This window comes from Aulonocara stuartgranti (assembly GCF_965226115.1).
Source record: "Aulonocara stuartgranti genome assembly, chromosome: 7".
Lineage (NCBI taxonomy): Eukaryota > Metazoa > Chordata > Actinopteri > Cichliformes > Cichlidae > Aulonocara > Aulonocara stuartgranti.
Window position 1 is genome coordinate 25,001,191 of NC_138945.1, and position 23,026 is coordinate 25,024,216.

The 23,026-nt window shown below is 41.5% G+C and overlaps 1 protein-coding gene across 2 annotated transcripts; it reads left to right on the forward strand.

Moving 5' to 3' along the window:
* Window positions 1-2: 2 nt before the first annotated feature.
* On the forward strand, window positions 3-20,112 carry ssh1b (slingshot protein phosphatase 1b). 2 transcript variants are annotated; one of them, XM_082540228.1, is made up of 15 exons: window positions 3-550; window positions 1,973-2,010; window positions 7,126-7,226; window positions 9,301-9,365; window positions 10,186-10,307; window positions 10,385-10,453; window positions 10,822-10,887; window positions 12,009-12,203; window positions 12,505-12,598; window positions 13,087-13,215; window positions 13,359-13,405; window positions 14,358-14,504; window positions 14,614-14,814; window positions 14,962-15,598; window positions 15,761-20,112. In XM_082540228.1, the coding sequence occupies exons 1-15, from the start codon at window positions 470-472 to the stop codon at window positions 16,355-16,357; spliced, it is 2,589 nt and encodes an 862-aa protein (XP_082396354.1). In that variant the 5' UTR covers window positions 3-469; the 3' UTR covers window positions 16,358-20,112. The 2 variants fall into 2 exon arrangements, with proteins under 2 accessions (XP_082396354.1, XP_082396355.1); XM_082540229.1 differs by lacking the exons at window positions 3-550; window positions 1,973-2,010 and adding an exon at window positions 4,266-4,578.
* Window positions 20,113-23,026: the final 2,914 nt, after the last annotated feature.

A 23,026-nucleotide genomic window follows, 5' to 3' on the forward strand; every position in this document is an offset into this window, starting at 1 on the left:
TATCGTGAATATTTGTTTTTGGGAGTTCCTAGTCTGGCCTGTCACCTTGACAACATTGGCCCAATGACAGCGCACACGCGAACTAGGCCAGCCAATCACAGGCATCCGGCAAAGCTGCATGTCATTTCTGCCCCGCTTGCAACCTGCGCTGTGTTTTTGTTTGTCTGTCTGCACACCAGCGAAGAAATCACAGTCTGCTGCTGCTGGCGCGGAACGAAAACCCAGGAACTCTCTCTTCTCTCACTTTCCGCCCATGAGGACTCCGGTAACCGCAGAGGACGCACGGAGCAGGACCGAAAGGGAGCACGGCCGGGGCAGTGGAGTCAGGTGCTGCTGCTGGATGAGAGTCTGACTAGGCATTTTCTCCCCGGTGACAGCGACAATCTCAGCGGCGCATCTTCCCGGATAGGCGCTCCTCCTCCCCTCCCCTCCCTTCCCTTCTCCTCTCCTCTCCTGCAGCTCACTGACCATGGCTCTGGTGACACTGCAGCGCTCTCCCACCCCCAGTGCTGCATCGTCGGCTAGCACGACCAACAGCAGTGCGGGGGAGGTGAGTGGAAATGCCGGGGGGCTGGGTCTTTGTGTGTGTGAGGGGGAAGACGCCAAGAATGCGCCCACGGGAGTGTGTAAAACAGGTTGGGTGGCGTTTGCGTTTGATATCCTGCAGGAAAGGGTTAACCTGGTTTCCGTCATAGTGCGTGTGTCCAAATGTGTGCGCTTGTGTGCTGCAAACTTGATATATTGTTACAACAGGGAGTTGTTTGTGGCTACTGTGGCAGGGGATTTGTAAACAAAAATCCTGCAGAGGGGGAGGGGACGGAGGGGGAAACGGAGGGGGGCTGTCGGATTTAGCTGTCAAGACACAAAGTGCTCGTTTTGCTGCTGCACAAACATTCGCAGGTCTCGGTGTTGCCGAGGTTTTTATTTGCGAGTAGTGCGGTCACCAATTTGGGAAGGAGGTCCTTAAATGTGGGGAGAGCGAGCCAAGTGTTTTTGCGAACTTCTAGAAATTTCAGAATAGCTCAGATCCATAACTGCACCGTGAAAATGCGCTTGGCCCTCACCGAGACGTCAAATCCCGCGCAGCACCACGCAGACAAACCGATAAGCTCCGTGCTCCTTGTTTCCAAGTTACATAGCAGGAAGAAGGGTTGTTGGTTCTAGTCGGGTTGCGTGGAGAAGTGATGCTGACTTAGTGGAGTTGGAGGCATTAAACCTCCACCTGTGAAAGCAGGGGCGTCGGTTAGAGATGGAGCACTGTTGGACGTTTTTATCCACGTGAAATCCTAACATCTGTGCTCGTGCGCCACTTTCTGGGTTTTCAGGAAAGTGGATTATGCGCTCAGAAGTAGGCTGAGGCACAAAAATAAGCAGTGACAAGCCTTGCTTTGAAGATAGGTGGGTGCTTCATCTCACCATCACTATTCTGCTAGAGTCAGCCGGCAGGAAGGAGGTGTGTGTGTGTGTGTGTGTGTGTGTGTGTGTGTGTGTGTGTGTGTGTGTGCGATGTCTGAATTAGTTTTTCGTTTTTTATTCCTGAAATTTGAAGGTGTCCTAAGGATTGAGCTGTCAGCTCTTTGCAACTTCATAACAGATTAGTTCACCAAGCTGCAGAGAGTTGGCCAGCAGGTGGCGCAGGCATTCTTTCGTCCATCTCTGCATGGTCCTTGAGACGTTCAACTTATTTAAGAGCAACTGCAGCCAAAAATTCAGAAATTTCGAACAAAAAATGTAAAATCCTCTCAGTTGTAGTTGTGTGATATGTTTAGCAGGATACTCAAGCGTGTGGTCCATGTGTGTTTGGTGCCTGCATTTCTATTAATGCGAAGCACTCTTAACTTTATCCTTGTTATGAAATAGTTCTGTTCCTTTCCCACTGTTCCACTGTTCATGATCATCACAGTTTTTATTTTTTTTTAGTATAAATATATTGTATGCTGTTTCAGATTCGCTCTTTTTACTTGTCTTTCAGGATTTCGGAAGCGATGATGAGAGGAAAAATAATCAGAGGTAAGACACTTTTTTTAGGTTTTTTTTAACATATTTGAAGCTCTCTAGAGACGACATTTATAGCAGAATACAAAAGTATTGCGTTTCTTATAGTGGTCTTGTTTTCTGAACAACAATGCATATGGTAAATGGCCTGTATTTATATAGCGCTTTTCTAGTCCCTAAGGACCCCAAAGCGCTTTACATATCCAGTCATCCACCCATTCACGCACACATTCATACACTGGTGATGGCAAGCTACATTGTAGCCACAGCTGCCCTGGGGCGCACTGACAGAGGCGAGGCTGCCGGACACTGGCGCCACCGGGCCCTCTGACCACCACCAGTAGGCAACGGGTGAAGTGTCTTGCCCAAGGACACAACGACCGAGACTGTCCAAGCCGGGGCTCGAACCGGCAACCTTCCGATTACAAGGCGAACTCCCAACTCTTGAGCCACGATCATCCCCATATCATACTGTTGTTATAATGAGATCTGAAATTGTAATACAGCACATAATTTTCTTTGTTTTTGGACCAATTAAAGGAGAATCGGGCTCAGGATAGTTCACTTCAGATGCATTTGCACTACGTGAAATAGAGTACATACAAGGCAGCAAACCTGACACTGACTTAACAGCTGTAATGATGGAAGTCAGCATCTCAGCTTTGTCCCAGGAAGCTGACAGGATAAAGAGTGGCTAACGTTCAGCTTCATTATGTACTTGCATTCGTACATTCACCTCCACTGCCTGAAACAAGCTGCTCTAGCACCTCTCCCTTTAAGGTCACCTTGTCCTTAAGCCAGCTTTTTTCCTATTGGCTCCCTCTCACAAACAGAAGGTATGAAGTGGGTGGATGGGGTTTCTGTGTACAAGCCAGGCTATTTGTCTGATATGGCCATATAAGGAAGTCCCGTTTGACATCATAAAGAGCCAGGAGTGTTTACTTGCATATACGCTGACCTTTGGTGACATGAGCAGCCTCCACCATGGCGATTATATTACTGTAAAAGATGTAAGGAGAAGCATTATAGGTGCACTTTAGTCACATGTGAAATACTTTGTATGCCTGTTTTGAAAAATATTTTAGAGATCAAAATTGGACTGCACAGAAACGCAGGAAGTAAACAGGTCTGATCGGAATTTGGGTATGTTTAGTGTATCTTTAGTTTTTTTTTAATAGGTGCCTGCTGAATTTGACTATTTCTGCCAAATGCTTCTGTGCAATAGATAATATACTAGATGTCAGGAAGGGTTTGTCGGTATGGATAGTAAACATTAAAAAAAACATGTATACTTTCAAAAAAGAGAGTGAAAAAGGAAGGTTTTAAAAGATGAATGATAATTATTGTATTTAATAGTATTTTCATCAGGCCTGCAGTGGGAATATCTGCAGTAAGCGCAATGCAAAAGCGTTCCTGAAGATGAATTAATAAAAAGAGGGAGGAAAGAATTCCCACATGCCATGCATACTCAGCGTGTGACTTATGACCTTACTGAATAATTTGTTAACAAGCTGAAAATCCTTTTTTCTACGTATTTCAATTGTATATCACAGATTTTCCATCCATCATGGCGAACTATTTAAACACAAAAAAGTATCACTGCAGCGGCAAGATGATGCAGTAATGCATGAATACATTAGTGGCAAAATGAATGCATCTAATAGTTTTTTTGTGTGTGTCTTTAATGGAAACGATTTAAATAAAAGTAAATAAGCTGAACCAGGAAAATTAATGCTATTAAATTTTATACATTAATGTCTTTATTTGATTTTTTTTTTCCCTGGTGGCCTGTGAGTCATAATGAGTCACATACTTATGTTTGATTTTTGGCCCCGGTTTCTCAGAGCTGTCAAGGAGAAAAATCTGCTGGACGAACAGTTGATTTAACTTGACAAGGCTTTAAAAAATGTTTCTCGCACTCCGTTGCATAACAGAGCGCATAAACCGCTGTCCCCGCTCAGTCACGAGGCTTTTCTTTAATCAACTTGACGTCACAAAAATCATGACTTGTGTCAGCAAAGCTTTGGCACAGACTGCCTTTGTGCTCGCGTTTGTGCGTGTGGGTTTGTCAGAGTTGAAACGGTCGTATCATGCTTTGAGCTTCTCCGCGGTTCGCAGATTCATCAGCGTGTAGTCTTAATTTAGAATTCTGCATGTCAAACTTGAGACTGACGCCAAGTAACAACCCCCCCCCCCACCCCCCCCCACCCCCGTGCGCCCTCCCCTCCCTGGAATGAATGATGGTATTGTGGCCGGGCGTTGCATACGGAGAGCCGATTGCTGAATCACGAACTGTGAAAGAGGAGACGGGGGAGCCAAATCTGAACGGAACCCGGCGGCACAGATCCGGAGGTTTCAGGGTTTGGGATGGAAAGAAAGCTGAAAGGGGAAGAGAGGAAGGACAGGCAGGTTCAACCCAAACACGCTGTGCAGAGGTAGATGTTAATAAGAGGGAGGGGGAGTGGGGCGTTTTGACTGAGAGAAGATGCTTCTGGTCATAAAATCCTCAAATAAAGACATGCTCACCGTGCTGCCTCACTTTGTGGAGAAAGCTACTTGGACTCGGACGGAGATCTGCCGCATGTAAGTCTTCACAGCAGCACAAACAAGATCATTCTGTATACTAGATCCGTATTAGCAACAATCTGCAAACAGTGGCAGTATAGAATATGTGAGCTCTTTTACTTTAAAGTCATGAAAACATTTGTAGGAGAAGCAAGCGGCTTTAAAATCTACATCCTAAGTCTTATTCTGATGGTTGAGAATTGGGTTTTTCTTCGTGCTCAGTCCTTTACCCGGTCACGGTGTGAATTTGTTCAGGGATTCTGTTTTTTTTTTAAAGCTAAATCCTCCGTGACTTCGTCTCATTCGTCTTCTACATACAGTTGAAGAGGATTAATGATAGCACGTTGCAGTGGAGCTGAAACAAAAGGCCTTGTGATGGCCCCACTCAGTCATACCAGGCTTTGTGTGTTTTTGGTCAAGAGAGGAATGAGACCGTGGTCGAACAAAGCTACACACTGTTCTGTGTGAGAAAATACGCTGAAGCTCTCCTCCTGCTTAGTGCAGCCTTCATAACAAAGTCATGACCCAGGAGTGCTTCATTCAGCACAGGTGGGCCGAGCAGAGGAAGTCTGAACGTTTGAGTGCATGTAGATAGCTGAGTGTGTGTGTGTATGTGTGAGGTGCATAAAGGTCAACAAACCCAATCAAGTGGAGTCTGGTCACCATTACTGTTAAAACTAAGGGCTGTTAAATGTGCTGGATCAGGACTCTGCTGACTTTCAGTCCCAGATGAGCCATCCGTCCTGCTCAGTGATCCAAACAGGACTAAATAAGAGAAGTACCTGCTCACGCTGTGTGCTGTGTCCCGACAGGCCTTTCATACGTTACTGGTGTGTGACTTCAGCTTAAATTTGGCCAAATGTGCAACACAATGGAGTATCTGCACTCACCTGTTTACAGGAGGTACAGCAGGTCAGTCAGTTAAAGCCAAATCATTGTTTTTTTTTTTAGTAAACAGAATCACTTTGGACTTCAGGATTTTGTAATGAAATGAGGACCGTAAGGACGTCATTTCAGAGTACAGGATATTGTATAGAGCAAAAAAAGAAGTCTTTTCAGAATAATGGCTCATTGTGTGCACAGTTAGGGTTGAATTTTATGAAGTTTTATTTTTCAGCTTTAACAATTTTAGTTTAACAACCTTATCACCAAATGTTTACATTTATGTTTATATTTTGAAAGTACGCTGACAATTTTTGACATTGTCTTTTCTGATTTATAACTGCTATTTGTTATTCTTACTAAGACAAAGTTTAAAGTGTGTTTTCAAGCTGAACTGCATCGGTTTAAATCAGCTGATGGCGCCGAAGTAATGTCAGAGCTGAATTTTAGAAAATGTTTTCTTGTTTGTTTGTTTTCATTTGATTCTAAAGGCTGTTGGTTTAGTTTAGTTACATCTGCCAGTGAGGCTATGTGATTGTTTGAGGTTGTCAGTCTGTTGTTAGCAAGATTGAAACAGAGGTGGAGTTTGGCCCGGTGTGAGGGGGAATTAACTTTTGGGGTTGGTGTGTTTGCTGCTGTGAATTCAGGAAATTTTGAAAGGATTCTTTTACCATTGTAGACAAAGCCAAAAAAAAAAACTTAATTTACGCCATTTTGGACAAAGGTACTGGTCCAGCTGCTCGAACACCGTAGCCCATGCGATGAAGCTCCTGGCGCAGCACGTTTCTGTGCTGATGTTAATGCCCGAGGAGGTTTCTCTGCAGATGTTGAGTCAGCAGACTTTCATGCATCAGGACTCAGTGACCCTGCTCTTCAAGGGTTTGTGGTCTGCCACTTCATTGGCTGAGTTGCTCAACTTACAGTCAGTAGTGGATTAAAAAAAAATCCACAAACTGACTTGTTGCAACAGCGGCATCGTGTTACAGTAACACGCTGGAATTCAGTGACCTCTTTAGAACAACCTTTTCTTTTACAAATGTTTGTAAAGGCAGACTGCATGGTTCGCCTGAAGATTTGTTTATATAATACATCTTCACAAATGCATATCAGAGTAAAATATGAGAAACTGTCAGATATCATTTTGTAGTTCTCCAGAAAATAACTGAGTTATCCAAATCGTGACGTCCTTCTGGATCCAGGGTGGGAATTTATGCACGCTGTGGAGGGAATTCTCTTCTTCTGCTCTTATTTTGCTGTTTGAATTCACTTTCTTCACTTCGTGATTAAATCCTTCATGATAAAATACTGGAGGAGATGCCATTTTCTTTTTCTATTTCAGTCCATAATAATAATAATAATAATAATAATAATAAAGACTGAGAATGGAGTTAAAGTACAACAGATGTGATGTTTTTCAAGGAAGTGAGATTATTTAAACTTATTGCAGCTCAACAGATTTTCCACGAGGCAGTCCGTTCTTTGTGACTTTTAGCTTGGCATACGTGAGCTGGTTAGCTGTGAGCGCTACCATGCAGCCCAACTTGCTGCCATTTGATGAAAGTTCAGTATTTCTTGTGGTTGGATTTTAGGGTATAGAATGACAAATTTGGCTGCTTATGGCCAAAGTGTAGTTGTGTCCAGGCATCAGCATCACTGAATTCCTTTTGCACATCTACTTTTCAGCCTCAGCGAGAGCTTCTTCATGGTCAAAGGAGCCGCCCTCTTCCTCCAGCAAGGTGGCAGCACGCAAGGACCAAAGACCCCGACCCACCACAAACATGCAGGTGGGAACAGAGTCACGCAAAAACACACAAAGCTTTGTGTTTTTTCTCTTTTACCTATGTTCACTGCACAAACAAGACCCCAGACAAAAGCAAATGTGTATTTGCCGAGTCTTTTCTCCGTGTTTGTGGGTTTTGTTTGTGTTTAGTCTGAAGCATCACATAATTCGGTCTGACCCGAAGAGCCCTGCAGTTCAACGCCAGGCTTACATAGACTGTTTCATACAAGAGCACTCAGAGGGCACAACTCCCCCATAAGGCCAAGCGTTATGCTAAAACTTTGATGTTTTTATGATGACGCCAGCATTGTTACTATGGAAATCTAGTGCAGTATATTAATCTTTTTGTGTCATATAATGTTGTATGGAAAAACAACCTTATATTGTTTTAAAGAAAAAACAAAGTAAGTGCTGATGTCCCCCAATAAAAAATGAAAGTTTGGTTCAATGGAAAATGAAGCTTTTTCCCAATTCGTGTGGCCCTGACCTTTGACCTATGACCTGCTGCAAGGTCAAAGGTCAGGGCCTTTGACATTTTTCTTTGTCAAAGGCCCTAAAAATGTATTATTTTTATTATCTTTGATTGGAGCAGAATAGGCTGAAACGTTTGGCCTTTATAAACTGTAAAAACTTCAGACTTTAAGCTATAATAATGCGGTTGTGACTGAACCAGTTGCTAAACTTTATGGCGTTGTTGTAATGTTGTAGGGTGTGGTATTGAAAATATAAAAGCGGCATTGTACAGCTCTCTGCATGCTCTTTCATGAGATATATTACTCAATACAGTTCCTTTGATAGTTTTTGGGTGGGCGCCACTTTAGCTCAGTGGGTGAGCGTGTCCACATGCGGCATGACCAGAGTGTTTTCTCCCTCTCTTTCTCCCCAGTTTTCTGTCTTCACATTGCTATACTATCTAAAAGAGGCAAAAAAAATAGCCTTTAAGGATGATAAAATTTGACTGGGCACTAACAATAAGGTTGAGGGGAAATGCTTAGCTGCCTAGGTACTCATGTCCCCCAAGCTGTAGAATATTGTTGTGAAATTTGAAGACGATCCATAAAAACAATCGTGAGTGGCATAAAGTTTTTACTGATTTTCACATTTGGGGTGACCTTTACCTGCTTTAACCAAAGTTAAATCAGCTGTTGTTGGCATCTGCCATCACACAGAATTAGAAAATGATATCTTGAAAACTGTGGATGCTAGACCGCTAACAAACAGACCGACAGACAGACAAGCAAACAGTCGATTACAAACTCCGTCCCTTTGGGGGAAGAACGATCAAGTCTCAAACTGTGTGCTTGTGCTCATTTCCAGCTTCACCGTTTAATTATTAGACTCACCTAATAATGTCTGCATGCTCCATAGTTCAAAACAATCCTTTATCTAATTTATGTTTAAAATCTTTGGAAATGTGTTTAAAAACTGTTGAAATATGAACCTAACAGACTGAAACTGTGAGGTTGCCATTCAGCTCTATCAGTGACTGCCATTCGTGCTTGTCTCTCTGCCAGTCTCTTTCACTAACACTCTTTGGGTTTATTTTGTGTGTGTCTATAAAATTGTGGGCAAGGGCAGGAAAGGTCAAGTCAGTTTGTAAAAACCTCTGCTAAATATTTACTTCAGCACAGCTGGGAGGTTAAACGATTTGGATTTATCTTCATTGTGAGAAATGTGCAAAATTTTCCTCCCACTGAAGAAAACAATAGAAAAAGCTGAATGGTCAGTTTGTAGTTGACCTTCGGAAAGTCCAGAAATCACGTCTCTAAAGCTCATGTCTGATTAAAGTGTATATTATCTATATTGTTAGTGCGATCTTCAGTATGTCTGTCAGCTGATTATTGTTAGTTTCAGTTGTTATATTTTATGCAAATAAACATACAGAAGCATGAAATCCACTTCTTTGCCATGGTAACCAAGCAAAATCCTGTCCATATCAGACGACAACACTGTGACGCTGACCTTCAGCCAGTCTGGCATGCAAAACGCAGTTTAATCAGTTCCCACGTGAGGAAAAATGTGAATTATGTTAAAGGCATTGTTGTTGAATCATTTCACAGTCTGCGTTTCACTTTCAGGTGATTTGCCTCAACATCTGCAGGTCATGTTTAAGATTCTCCGGTCTGAAGATCGCATTAAGCTGGTCAGTACAAACATGTTGCCATGTGTTGCTTTGTTTTTGTTGCTGGAAGCGTTCATTTCATTTATTTGATTCAGCAAAGATGAAATCAGAGACTTAAAAGTAAAGACCTGCTCCACTAGTTAACTGAGTGTTTTTATAGTAATGTGCAAAAGTCTTGAGCCCAATAACCTGTCTTTATATTTAGCTTCAAAAGTTCTCCAGGCTTTCTGAAGGTCTTTCAAGGGTTATCTTTGGACACTGGCTGCTTTTCCATTCACTTTTAGTCCAGTCATTACACCTGATCATTTTCAGAGAAATCTTTTATAGAAAGTACATAATATGTTCCAATTTGTTTAGAATCTATGCATCTATGAAAAATGTCATGGATAACACAGTTTGACAGGCTTAAATTTGTATGTTTGTGTTAACAAGGTGATTCCCACAGAGCTATTAGCCAAAAACTTGTAGTGTCATGTACTGTTCACTACCGCCTCATTACAAATGGTCTCAGTGGTGGCTGTCAAGAAGCTATTCTTAAGGAAGAGAAACGGTAAAGAACTGGCGTGTAGATCATTGTTGTGATGGCAGATCCATCCATCCATGAAACAAAAAATAATAGAAGAGCAGGAATAGGCCAAACACCTGGGATTGCAAACATATGTAAAAACACAGATGTTGTTCCTGAGCTTGCAAAAAAGTTTCGTTTTTGAAAAGAGCTGGGGTTTTTACCCAATCAAATCTGCAGAATAAATCCAGAATGTGGCCACATTTTATTGTTATCCAGCAGTACTGCTGTAGAGTCCAGACGCAGTGTTTTGCAGTCTCTCCTTTTGTCGTGCAGGCTGTGCGGTTAGAAAGCAGCTGGACAGATCGAGTGCGCTATATGGTGGTTATCTACACCACTGGCCACCAAGATACAGAGGAAAACGTCGTCCTGGGTATGGACTTTACAGATAAGGACAGGTAATTAGTCTCTCTGCACGTGCACATTTTACCTGTTTTAATGAGATTTGTTAACCTCATGTTGTTGTGATCTACAGTAAGAATTGCTCTATTGGGATGGTGCTGCCGCTGTGGAGCGATACCAACATACATTTAGATGGAGATGGGTAAGTTTCACTTTGCCACATGCAGAGAACAAAAACACTAATGGATGTTTTCATTCTGATCACTTCAAAATGTGAGACAAGGGTTTTCTAGCGAGGCTCATTTCGAGCCTATTCTTTAGGCTTTAGTGCCCACCAGTGGCAGTGGAGGGAGTTACACAGATTTTTTTTTTTTCCTCTGTGTGATAACAGTTCTTGCTGACCTGTTAACATTGTCCCTGCCTCTGTAAGCTGGAGGAATGTTCCACTGTTTGGTGTCCTGAATAGACCCCATGGACGAGCCCTGTCCAGTCTGTGTTTACATCCCCCTCATTACTCTTCACCTCAGTCCAAACTAATCTCCTTCTCCGGCTTTTCTTCTTCTTCACTAGAGGCTTCAGTGTGAGCACAGCAGGGCGGTCACATGTCTTCAAGCCTGTGTCTGTGCAGGCCATGTGGTGAGTTCTTCATGTCTGTCTAGAAGTGTGGTTGTGTTAATACGCCGTTACCCAACATTTTTGCCAAAGTGATTGGGAATTGAATTTAAAATCAGTTAAAAATGTGTACATTTGTTTGTGTTAACTTGGAGGATACGGTTCGTGTCTTTGTGCAAGTTGTGAAGGTCTGTTACAGTTGTGCTCAGACATTTACATACACTCATCACAGGCATGGATGTCATGGGAATTTTGGGACTTTTAAGGATTTCTTGGAAATTAGGTGCACACATATCAACAAATATCAAATATAAGCAATGAAGAACTTCAAAGAACTCTGTGAAGATCTAAGAAGGAAAATTGTGAATTTACACAAGTCTGTTGAAGCCATTGTTAAACATCTGCAGATTTTAGGATCATTAGTTCAAACAACTGTACATAAGTACAAGTTATTCAGATGTGGCATTGCTTTGCCGCAGTGTAGAAGAAGACCCAAACTGTCACCCTCAGATGAGAGGAAATTGATTAGGATGTTCAGGAACAACCCAGGAACCATCAAACCTCAATCTTGCCATGAACACTGCAGCTGTCAACCATGGTGGTGGCAGCATCGTGTTCTGGTCTGCCAGTGCTACTGTTATGTTGCACAGTGTGGATGAAATAATGAAGGAGGAGGACTACCTCCCAATTCCTCAACTTCATTCAAGGTTTAATCAACTTCAATCTTGAATCAGCAGCTAGACATTTGAAACTTAGACACAGTTAACTAGGTGTTATAACAGGATAATGATTCAAAACACAGCTCAAAACTGGTTTTGGAATGAAGAAAGCAGCGGATTACGCTTAAAACCGACCAATTTAAATGAACCAATTCTTGTACGTCTTGATGGTCAAATATTCACTCAGAATTATGTCAGAAGCTTTTTGATGGCTACCAAAATCTTCTGGATACATCTTGTTTAGATACTTTACCTTTTATATATTTGAGTCTGTTTTCCACTGATGACACTCCTACCACACTCTGTGTATGTGAGCGTTCACATGCCACCTTCTGGTCAGCTGACAAAATTACCAATAATGTGCAGGTTTCCCTTCTGTTCAATGGGGATCTTTAGCAGTTAAAAGTTTGCGTCATGTTCCTGCAGGTCCGCCCTGCAGGTCCTCCATAAGGCATGCGAGGTGTCCCGCCGGTTCAACTACTTCCCAGGGGGCATTGCTCTCACATGGATGGCCTTCTACGAGAGCTGCATCACCTCCGAGCAAAGCTGCATCAATGAGTGGAACGCTATGACCGACCTGGAGAGCACCCGGTCTGATTCTCCCACCATGTTCGTCGACCAGTGAGTACCCAGCATAGCAACTCACCTCATGTAATGAAGGAAAAACGGGCACATCTTTTAAGTCATGCAGTACTAATTAATTATCCTGTATTTTTCAAAGAAGATTTAAACAGATCTCATGCAGCCAAACAGATCATAGATCAAACGTGCCTGCGCCGTGTGTCTTTAGTCGTAAATTTATATGCTTTGGACACGAGCTGCTGTTCTTCTGTTTCTGGCCTTTGTCTTCATCAGTGGGAAACACTGTTATGCAAATTTTCATTCAGACCACAGCACTGATGCATTGACTCATTATGTGCAGGCCAACTGAGCGAGAGAGAACTGAATGTGCCATTAAAGCCAAACTACGCAACATCATGATGTTTCAAGACTTGGAAAACATCACCTCAAAGGAGGTACGTGCCGAATCAGTATTTGTCATTCAACGGGCAAGGAATGGTCTAAATTTTCTTTTATTTTCACGTTTTAGGAAAGAATACACTAATTAAAGATTCAAATTAGCTGTCTATAAAAGTTTAAGTGTGTTTTCCTCAATAACTAGTCACTGCCGATCTTTGTTTTTATGCATTCAGGCAAAAGGCCTTATTTTAATCTCTTCAGCACAAAACAAGTTTTTTGTTTGTTTTTTTGCATTTTTGCTAAATAAAAATTAAAAAACTATTTTCCCAGAGCAGGCAGCACTACGTGTTTTATTTGTCAGATTTTTACACTTTTACACTTTCTACACTAAGGGATTTGCCTCCTGGGATGAACCAGGGACCTTTTGTTTGTAGAACCTTTACAATATTAAATAAAGGTACCAATGCTTAACCTGTGGTTGGTAATGCATTTGGAAACCATGTTTTTAAGAAAGTGGGGGTTCATGTTAATTCCTCATCCTCAGATCCGTAACGAGCTGGAGCAGCATATGAACTGTAACCTCAAAGAATACAAGGAGTTTATAGACAACGAGATGCTTTTGATCCTCGGTCAGATGGACAAGGCTACACTTATCTTTGACCATGTCTATTTGGTGAGTTGTTTGCATCTTGTAGTATAATTTAGAATTCTGTATACCCGCCCTCCATACTGATAGCCAAATACTCTTTCACTGTGGTATATAGTTGGTTTAAATACAGTTATTCTGTGTAAGTTTCGGCCTTTCTTCCTCTCTAGGGCTCTGAGTGGAACGCTTCCAACCTGGAAGAGCTACGTGAGTGTGGGTGAGCTGAGAGCTTAACACTAACCAAAGAATCTAACCTATTTTTCTTGGTTTAATCCCACTTGTCTAATTCTCATTTATGTGTCTCTTGTTATTCCTATAGACATATAATTGCAAAGTCTGTTAAAATCAGACCAAATTTAAGTGCTTGACTTAACTTTGTGCTTGAAGTTAAGTATGAAAATATGCAGAGCTTTAGTAATAACCATAGATTGCATATAGATTATGAATATTGGCGTCATGCATTACTTAATGTAGTTTGGATTTGAGCTTTGTGGCCATGGCTGTCTTGGTGTTTAAAGACCAAACATCACAAGTGAGGCCAGGATCTGGCTGAGAAACTGAAGGAGAGTTCTCTTGTGGTAGAGATCTGTCAGTCACAAGGGTGCTATACCCTACACCTTACTGTTATTTCTCTACATTGCACCACAATTTACACAATTAACATGTTGTATTCAGTAAGAATTTAGACCCATCAGGAAAGTGTTTACTGATATCATACATTAACAGAGTAAAAGACCTCCCTTGTAGCCCATAGAAAATACAGCATGACTACTTTTTGCAACCAGAGGAGGCACCTCCTGCTGGCCATTAGCAAGTAATGCAGGTTTATAGCATTTGTATCTGACCTGAAGGCTACATCCAGTTTTTATATCCAGTCTATATGAACAATATGGTTCATGCTCAAACACCACATAGAAAAATAACTGCTCAAAGAAGAAAGTGCAAGAAGAAGAAAGAGAGAAGAGACTTTGGACACACGAAAGACTTTTTCTAAGTAGAATGGAGCCTTTTTGTCAAATCTAATCTTTGCTATTTGTCACAGCAAATCAAGACCTGGTTGTGGGTGAGCTCTTTCAGGACTCACTGATCTTTTTTGTTTTGTTTTTTCCTACTATGATAAAGGTCTGTGGGCAGAGGAGTAAATATTAACATGATGGGTTTTTTTGCAGAGTGGGTTTTATTCTGAACGTTACCAGAGAGATCGACAACTTTTTCCCAGGCTTGTTTTCTTACCACAATGTCCGAGTGTACGACGAGGATGCCACTGACCTGCTGGCCCACTGGAATGACACTTACAACTTTATCGTCAAAGCCAAGTGAGAGCAAAACAAACCAGTCATCTTGGGGGTGGGAGGGGGCTTGCTACTGTTGTCTAGATTCATAAAATGGGGTGAGAGTGATTTTTCTTTTCTCTTGATCCAATAGGAAGAATAATTCCAAGTGCCTGGTGCACTGTAAGATGGGGGTGAGCCGGTCTGCCTCTACTGTTATTGCCTATGCAATGAAGGAGTATGGCTGGTCTCTGGAGAAAGCCTACAACTTTGTCAAGCAGAAACGGAGTATAGCTCAGCCAAACGCTGGCTTCATGAGACAGCTGGCAGAGTATGAGGGAATTCTAGATGCCAGGTAAGCAGGTCTATGCTTTCACTAAGGTTTGCACTTTGCAGAGCCAACAGATGGAACCACTGTGTTTCATGAAGCTAATTAAGAGATTATAACTCTGTGTGGTTTTAGTTATTCTAGTCACATTTAAAGCCTAATTCACCTTTGCAGCAAACAGCGTCACAACAAGCTATGGAGGCCTGGAGCAGATGAGGAGGGATCGGATGATTTGCAAGCCTCAGGCCATTGTGCCGGTGGAGGGGAAACACTCAGAGAAGAGGAAGCCTGGGGAGGCTGCGGGGCATCTCCCTGTAGGGGTATGGGTCTGGAGATGGAACCTCTAGACTCTCTTAACTATAATTATTACTTTAGACGTTTGTCAGACTCCGCACTTGACAGTGAGCCTTCTACTCCAGTTCGGGGACCCCCTCTGCTCGGTATGGAAAGAGTTTTTATTGAGATTGAAGATGTAGAGAGAGATGCCCTGCTGGAGGACGAGGGTTTCCCCATGGCCCATTTAGCCCTGCCTGGTGAGGGCACCGCAGCCCAGACCTGTGGACGCCTTGATCCCCTCGAGGACATGAGGCTGAGGCTCGAGTTCAGTACTTTGGAAGAAGAGGATGAAGAAGAAGCTAAGAAAGAGGAAGCTGAGATGGCAGCTTTGGCTCAAATGCCTGGAAATTCAGAGGGGAAGAAAATGGGGGAGGAGGATGAGAGGAGCGAGGAAAGCCGGTTAGGGTTAGCCAACCTGAACACCAACAACAGTAACCGCCTAGCAGCCAAGCGCAGCTGTCCTGCAGCTTTTGATGTGAGTTTAAAAAAAACAAAACATTTTTAGTTGAAAGATAAAGTCTTTAAGTTGCAATTTTAAACATCTATTTGTCGTAGAGGTAAATGTTGTAAAGTGAACATATTTAGTTTTCATGTGACTGACCATATGCTGCATTTTGTTCAATTTTTCTCCATTTAGGACAGTGGTAGCACAGGAAACCCTTTAAAAGTGAAGCCCTCCTATCAGTCCTGTAAGGACTGCATGCGTCTACCGCAAGGGCGGCGCTGTGACCGTCCAACAGGAGGCCGTCCCCACCGCCTTAACCCTTCCCGCCACTGCACTGTCCCTTCCATATGCATAGATCCGCCTGGAACGAATTTTGCTTCCACATCGAGTCTGCAGTCTCTTTCCAGCCCTGCAGTTGTACCACCTAACTTGATCCAGCCCTCTACTCAACTGTACCGCTGTTCCACCTGTGCCCCTGACGTCACAGCTGTTCCCCTAACCAACCACCAGAAACTGGCCTCACCCATGACCTGTGAGGAGGCGCCTCCTGACCGCAGCTCAGTGGAAACGGAGGACATGGATGAACCGCAGGGTGAACAAGTGTTAAGGGAGTGTACTGACGCCATCAGTGACGCTGAAGATTTAAAATTACAACCTGGTGGAGCAGTAGAGCTCCCGCAGCTGCAAATGCCAGGACTGGGGATAGAATTTGGTCTGGAACTGATGCGACAGAGGGCAGAGCAGCTTGAGAAGCTGCCAAGCATGGCCATGGAGGCCAGCTCTCAGTAGGACACCTGCCTTAACACGGTGGCTCAAGCAAAGATGAGATGGGGGGGATGAGAAGTGGCTTGCCACTGTCTCAGTCTCTTTAATGGCTTTGAGAAGTTAAAACCTGCTGCTGTGGTACCACGAACAAAGCACTGTGCTGATCTCCACTCTAATGTCTCGGCTCCATTTAAACAAGCTGCAGAAGCTCAGTGCATTGACAGAGAGAGCTCCGTCGTAGACTTCCGGCATTGAGATCCAGATGAGGCCGATTGCTTTCACTATGTGCTTAAGGCCTGGATGCTTCAGATCGAGCCAGGGTGGAAGACTTTCCCGTGTGTTTGAGGCCGCCGTGGGCTATTCGAACTGCCTTTCTCACCACACGTGCAGGATCATCCCCTTTTCCCACTCCCCAGCCGAGACGAGCATTACGCCGCCATGTTGCCATCAGAAGACAAGTTTCAGTGCAGCAGTGGCAGTTCGTAACATCTAGTTGTGGTTCCTTTATGACTCCTCAGAGTGCTTTATTTAAATGTCGATGAAAAGAAAAATACAGAAGTAGCACGCTTCTGTCAGTGTACTCTGTTTCCAGTATTCATGGAGGAGCTCAATAAGTAATTATAGCTGAGCCACTGTTTCCTCATATTACTACAGATAACTGAACCATCACTGAGCTTAACTTATATTTTACCTGCTGCAGCTGCTTTTGCATCGTGAGAGAACATTTCATGTGAAAGCATACTAGTTTATATGAAAGAAAAAAGTGGATGTGACCGTAGCCTTTTTAATGCCTCTTTGTGAAGCACCGTACCTCGGGCCAGGAGCGTCTCAGACTGTTTTTGGTCAAAGACTGTTTTGTTCTTTCTGCTCAGCGGCTACTTCACCCTGACCTCCTCCAATAAAGTTAATCTAATCATGTACTGAAAGCGCTTAGTTTAGTCCACGCATGACTTTGCAGTATTACATAACATATCTCCAACACATTTACACACAAATGTATCGAACAACAACAAACTTCTACTTGAGTTTTTTAGCATTTGATTTTCTAATAATTGGTTACATTGTAAGTAACAACAAAAAAAGGTGCATTCGTTTTTCAAGTGGATGTTGAATTGATTCAGCCTAACCTGATCAATCATCTTATGCATAAGAGAATGACAGAAGATTGAAAGGCATTTAGACCCCGAGCAACAACCAGATCATTTCTGATGTAACCAAAGCTGTAACATGTACGGACACTCGGATTGCATCCACAGATATTTTTAAATTCACACAAATCACATATACAGTAGATTATGCAGTTGAGCACAACTCTAGTATCCATTCACACCATGCACAGTCATACGAAAACAGACCAGGAAATCAAAAAAATATATTTTTTAATCTCTTGAAAGTTTAAGGGATTAGTTGCGTTTGTTCGCCGTGTCAAGTGGAGCCCATCCCTGTGTAATGTATAACTTATTTGCTCTAATGATAACATTTGATCCACGTGTCAACTGGTTATGCTGTAAAAATTTGTTCATAATATACTGTGAAATTGAAAAAAGTAACTCCAGTCACTCCTATATGAAAATCAGATGATATTTATAACTTATTGTACTGGATTTCCTTTATTTTAAATGCAGAGAAGGTAATCTATGACATCAAGATGATTGCAAAGCTTAGCACATGCAGGTTTACACACATGTGTCCCAGGCAGTTATTTCAGAGCTTTTTCTAATTTTTTATTTATACTTTCTTTCTTTTTTTGTTCTTTTTTTTTTTTTTTTTTTTTTACAGTGTCGCATAGCCTAAGGCTTCTTCTGGTTTGTTTGTTTTTAAAGCTGTTTCCTAAGTGGTGTGCCACAAATCCAAAGTTGCTGTGCCACAAGGTTTATTCTCTGTAAAATTCTCTGTTTGGTTGCTCTTGTGTCGATTCCCTTACTGGCGCGCTGGGTGTGCTGCTAAAGGATGCCTGTTTTTCTGCAGAGAAAGCGTGTGCACGATGTATTACTGTGTTTAGCACTTAAGAAAAATGAAAACTGTGCAAAGAACGAATGCAAATCATTTGGTTATCTTCAACTGTGCATTTATTCTTTATTTTTGTGGAAATTTGGTTTGTTTTTAATTCGATAAGTATGAACAACAGTGCAACCTCTGTTCCTTTTTCTCCCCGGACTAACTGAATCAGAGGGAGCTGCAGGTTTGCTCCACTAATTAGATTAAAATATTTTGGTGCTCAATTTAAGCTGGTCTTTTCCTTCACATGGCCATTTGAGTGTTACGTAACACAAGATGATTGAAAGAGCTTGCAACTGAACAACTTCAAACTGAAAAGAGTTTGAATTCAGAAATTGTAACAAGTGATGAACTTGCAAAGGTTTGTGAAAGACAGATTAAGGAAATATCATATGGAGCTAAAAAACTGGTATGCTTTAATGTAAGTATGAAGCTATAGCCATTATCCAGTTAGCTTAGGTTAGTGTGATGACTGGAAGCAGAAACTAAGTTTATGGGTCTCTGTGTAAGCCACCAATTTATTTCACTACTTGACATATTATCTTACTTAAAAAATGTGAAAAATCTTCTTTTTTTGTTTGTTTTTGTTGTTTTTAGTTTTCATGCTACGCTAACTAGCTTCTGACTATACCAATCAAATGCCAAGGTGGTGTTGATTTTGTCGAAGTAAGCATACATTATCAAATTTCAAACTATTTCTTTAATGTATTAAAGGTGGGATTCCACGTTAAGCCAGTTTTTAGCATTTTAAAGCTCTTGGCACATGGACCTGATTAAGGTTGACAAAATTCCTGCATCCCTGCACCACAGCACTATGTTTGGCTGGTTTTGTCCCTTTTTTTCTATTTAAGTGCCTTAACCTCAGCCTTAGCTCTAACATAAAGCATCACAGGCTTTGCAAATTTTCTGTGAGTGTGTTGATGGTCTGGCTTTTTGTACATTACTTAACCTCACTCCCAATAATAACCATTACCCTTTGCAATGTATAACTTAGCACATATTATAATGTATGCAAACACACTCGAGCTCATTTACAGCAGCATCTTCTCCCTCAACGCACTTGGTGGACTTCCATTTATTAATAGCCTCTAATAATGATGTAATTGTTTGATATTGTTGAGACTTGTGGTACATTGTATTGGTTCAATAGCTGAAGAACCTTATTTGCTGGAATGAGAACTATCATTTACATTAAACTGTTAGATAGGATGAATTTATCTTTGAAATTTACCAGTCTGTACATATTTTTCTCTACAATTTGCTATTTGAGTATATTAGCTTGCAGACATGGTCAATATTTAAGAAGAAAGTATTAAAAATGCTACTGTGTATTGATAAGTACTCATAATTAAGTTCTCGTGTTTGTACCACGCAAAATATTTTATATAATCTCTAATTTAGGCAGTTTTCAGGCTCTATGGAAAATGGCTGTGTTTGTTTTATTGCATTAGTCCCAGGCATCAGGCCTCAAAATGACAATCCTACTGAAGAGCCAAGCACTGAGGACGTTAAAAACACATTGTAATGTAGGGAGGGGGGGTTATTTGAGGTATTTGAGTGTATTTATAGAGCACAAGTCAGCCCCAAAGCACGTGAGCTTGAGTGGAAGATGTAAATAAGTAAAAACCTCCCTGAGAGTAAGATTTTGTTACGTTTGATGCTTTTTGTTAACTTTTGTGTACTGTACATTGCCAATGTTCATGTGTATGCACTTTTTTTACATTTTGTTAATATGTTGTCCAGTCTAATGTTTATCATGGAAATAAACTATTTCCTCTGCATTATCTGTGTAATCAGTTGGATTTTGCATGCATCCAGTGTAGACAACACACACTAGACTAAAGAACAACTCAGTTTAAAATTTTAGCAATGCGTGTCATCATTTGTGTAAACATATAGACTCAACAGCCACTTTGTTAGTTACATCCTTTCAGCTGCTTGTTAACACAAATATAATCAGCCAGTCACATGGCAGCAACTCTGCATATTTAGGTGTGAAGACATGCTTACGATTACCTGTTGCAGCTCAAACCAAGTATGAGAATAGTGGAAAAAAGGTGATTTAAGTGACTTTGGATGTGGCATGCTAGTTAGTGCCAGACAGGCTCGTCTGAATGTTTCAGAAACTGCTGATCTACTGGGATTTTCCCACATAATCATCTCCAGTGCTTACAGAGAATGGTCTGGGGGGAAAAAAGAAAATATCCAGTGAGCAGCAGTTCTCTGGGAAAATGGAGTCTTGATTTCTGCTGTAACATTTGAGTGACAGGGTGAGAATTAGGCGTAAACAAGATGAAAGCATGGATCCATCCTGCCTTGTATTAATGATTCAGGTGGCTGTTGGTGGTGTAATGGTGTAGGGGATCATTTCTTGGCACTATTTGTACTCCTTACTATCAATTGAGTATCATTTAAGCACCATAGACTACCTGAGTATTGTTCCTGACCATTTCCATCCTTTTATGACATCTTCTGATGGCTGCTTCTAACAGGATAGCACACCCTGTCGCAGAGCTTAAATCATCTCATACTGGTTTCTTGTACAAATGGCTTCCACACCTTTGGGTGTGGTGGAACAGGAGGTCTCATCTATGATCTGCAGCATCTGTGCTATCATGTCAACATGGACCAAAATCTCTGAGGAATGTTTCCAACATCTTGTTGATTCTTTGCAATGAAAAAATAAGTCTGTTTTGATGGGAGTTCAACCTGGTACTAGTAAGGTGTACCTATAGTTAAAAATAAAAAAAAATTTCTTTAGATGCAGTCTAGTTATGTTGGTACGTTACTACTAAAGAGAATGTAAGGGAAATGAAGCAAATCTGACCAGCAAATCTTCTGGTCTTGTCTTTCTCTTTTAGTCAAATGGACAGAGCAGAAAGCACCCTTATTGAATTAGTCAAATGAAGACGGTGTGACATCACAGGGCAGGTGACTGCTGGAGGAGCAAAAAGTCCAAAGTCCTACGGGCATGCGAAGCATCTGTTTGAAACATCACCCTCAGTAAGTAGCTTCCTCTTTCCATCTGCTTTCTGTAAACATTTTTAGTGTTTTCATGTCAGTGGTGCTTAGATAACATTCAAAACTATGGACAGTTAATTGCTCGAGGGGAATTCAGAATAGTTTCAGAAAGTATTCATTAACAGTAAAGACTACAATAGAAAGCTAGTAGAAAAATGTATGTAACTGCCTCATGACATTTAACAACATAAGAATTTTCATTCAAGCTTTGAAAAGCTCCATTGCTGTATCACCATCTACTATCATTAGATGTTTAATATGGATATGTAATTATATAATTACATATGTATGGTAGATGTTTAATGAAAATGTTTTTCAAGTTTAAGAAACACCTTATTGGAGCGTTTAGTTTATTTAAATCCATCATGCCACCTTTAAAATTGAAGGCCATTTACCTTTTTATGACCAGCCGTACAGAAAGCTATGGAAATTTTACTGTCAGACTAGATAATGCATCTGAATATCATCCCGTTGTACTGACAGTCTGAATTTGAATTTGAGCTTGTTACTTTGTGAGTTAACACTCTAAAGGAACAGTAATGTAGTTTTAACTGGAAAAACAAAGCCTATGCAGAGACCAGGCTAATAGTTTGGGTACTCCAAGTCACAAGTCTCTTATAAACCGTGTGCCTACTATTGAAAGCATGACAGACACATGAATGGGAAATGAAGAGGGGGTGGGGGTTTAAAAGTCAGTGTCACAGATGCCTCCGCCGGCTGCCCTTGTAACACAGCCATCCCAAAATAACACTTTAACACTTTAGATACAGTAAAGCTGCAAGTCGAGCTGTTTTTAGCCGCATAACAGATAACCAGAGCTGGAGAAATAACAATGAATGATGAATTACATCCTACCTTCCCATCAGACACTCACAGTATTATTAAGAGCATTATTTATTTAATTTTAGATACGTATTTAAACATATTTTTGGATGAACCACCTTCCCATTGGCTATCACTTTAGCATCACTTTATTTAATAGAATAATATATTTTTACATTCAAACAAACAGAATTTTTTTTTTAATTGGTAAAGATTCGACACAATCTTTATCTTATGTGAAGGGAGCTAAAACAGGGGTCAAGGTTCAAAGATAACAGTTCTGTTTTTATCTTATTAGGTAGGTAGACAAGCTTAAAAGAAGTGATGAGCCACTTGGTGCTCCTCAGGCGTGAAATGGCTGAAGCAGAAGTACATTCATTCCAAATCCTGAAGAGGTTTGGTCAGTTTCCTCACTCCTTTTTCAGCCAGCAAAATCCGTATTACTATGGCGATTACTCAGTGAGAAAACTTCTCATGCGGCAGCTCATGATTTGGTGTTTGAAATGAAGTCTGTGTGTGCACAAAACTACCTCATGCAACAATACACTCTCCTTGCTTTGCACTTGGTTTGCCTGAAAGCTAAGAATACCAATTCCACATAACACTGAAGCCCGTTAAGCTGTTTTCCCCTTCGTAATAATGGACCTTACACCATCCATCATCATGTCTGTGGTTAAACTCTGTTCTCATCAGACCCTGGACAAACGATTCCAGCTGACCTTTCTCTAAACCCCGTCACCAAAACAATCACAAACATTTACAGACAGTCTGAAGGCAGGCACGCACAGCACAAACACGCCTTGTCTCAGAAGCAGTAATTGACAGCGCATGACGCCTCACAAAGGCACAAGC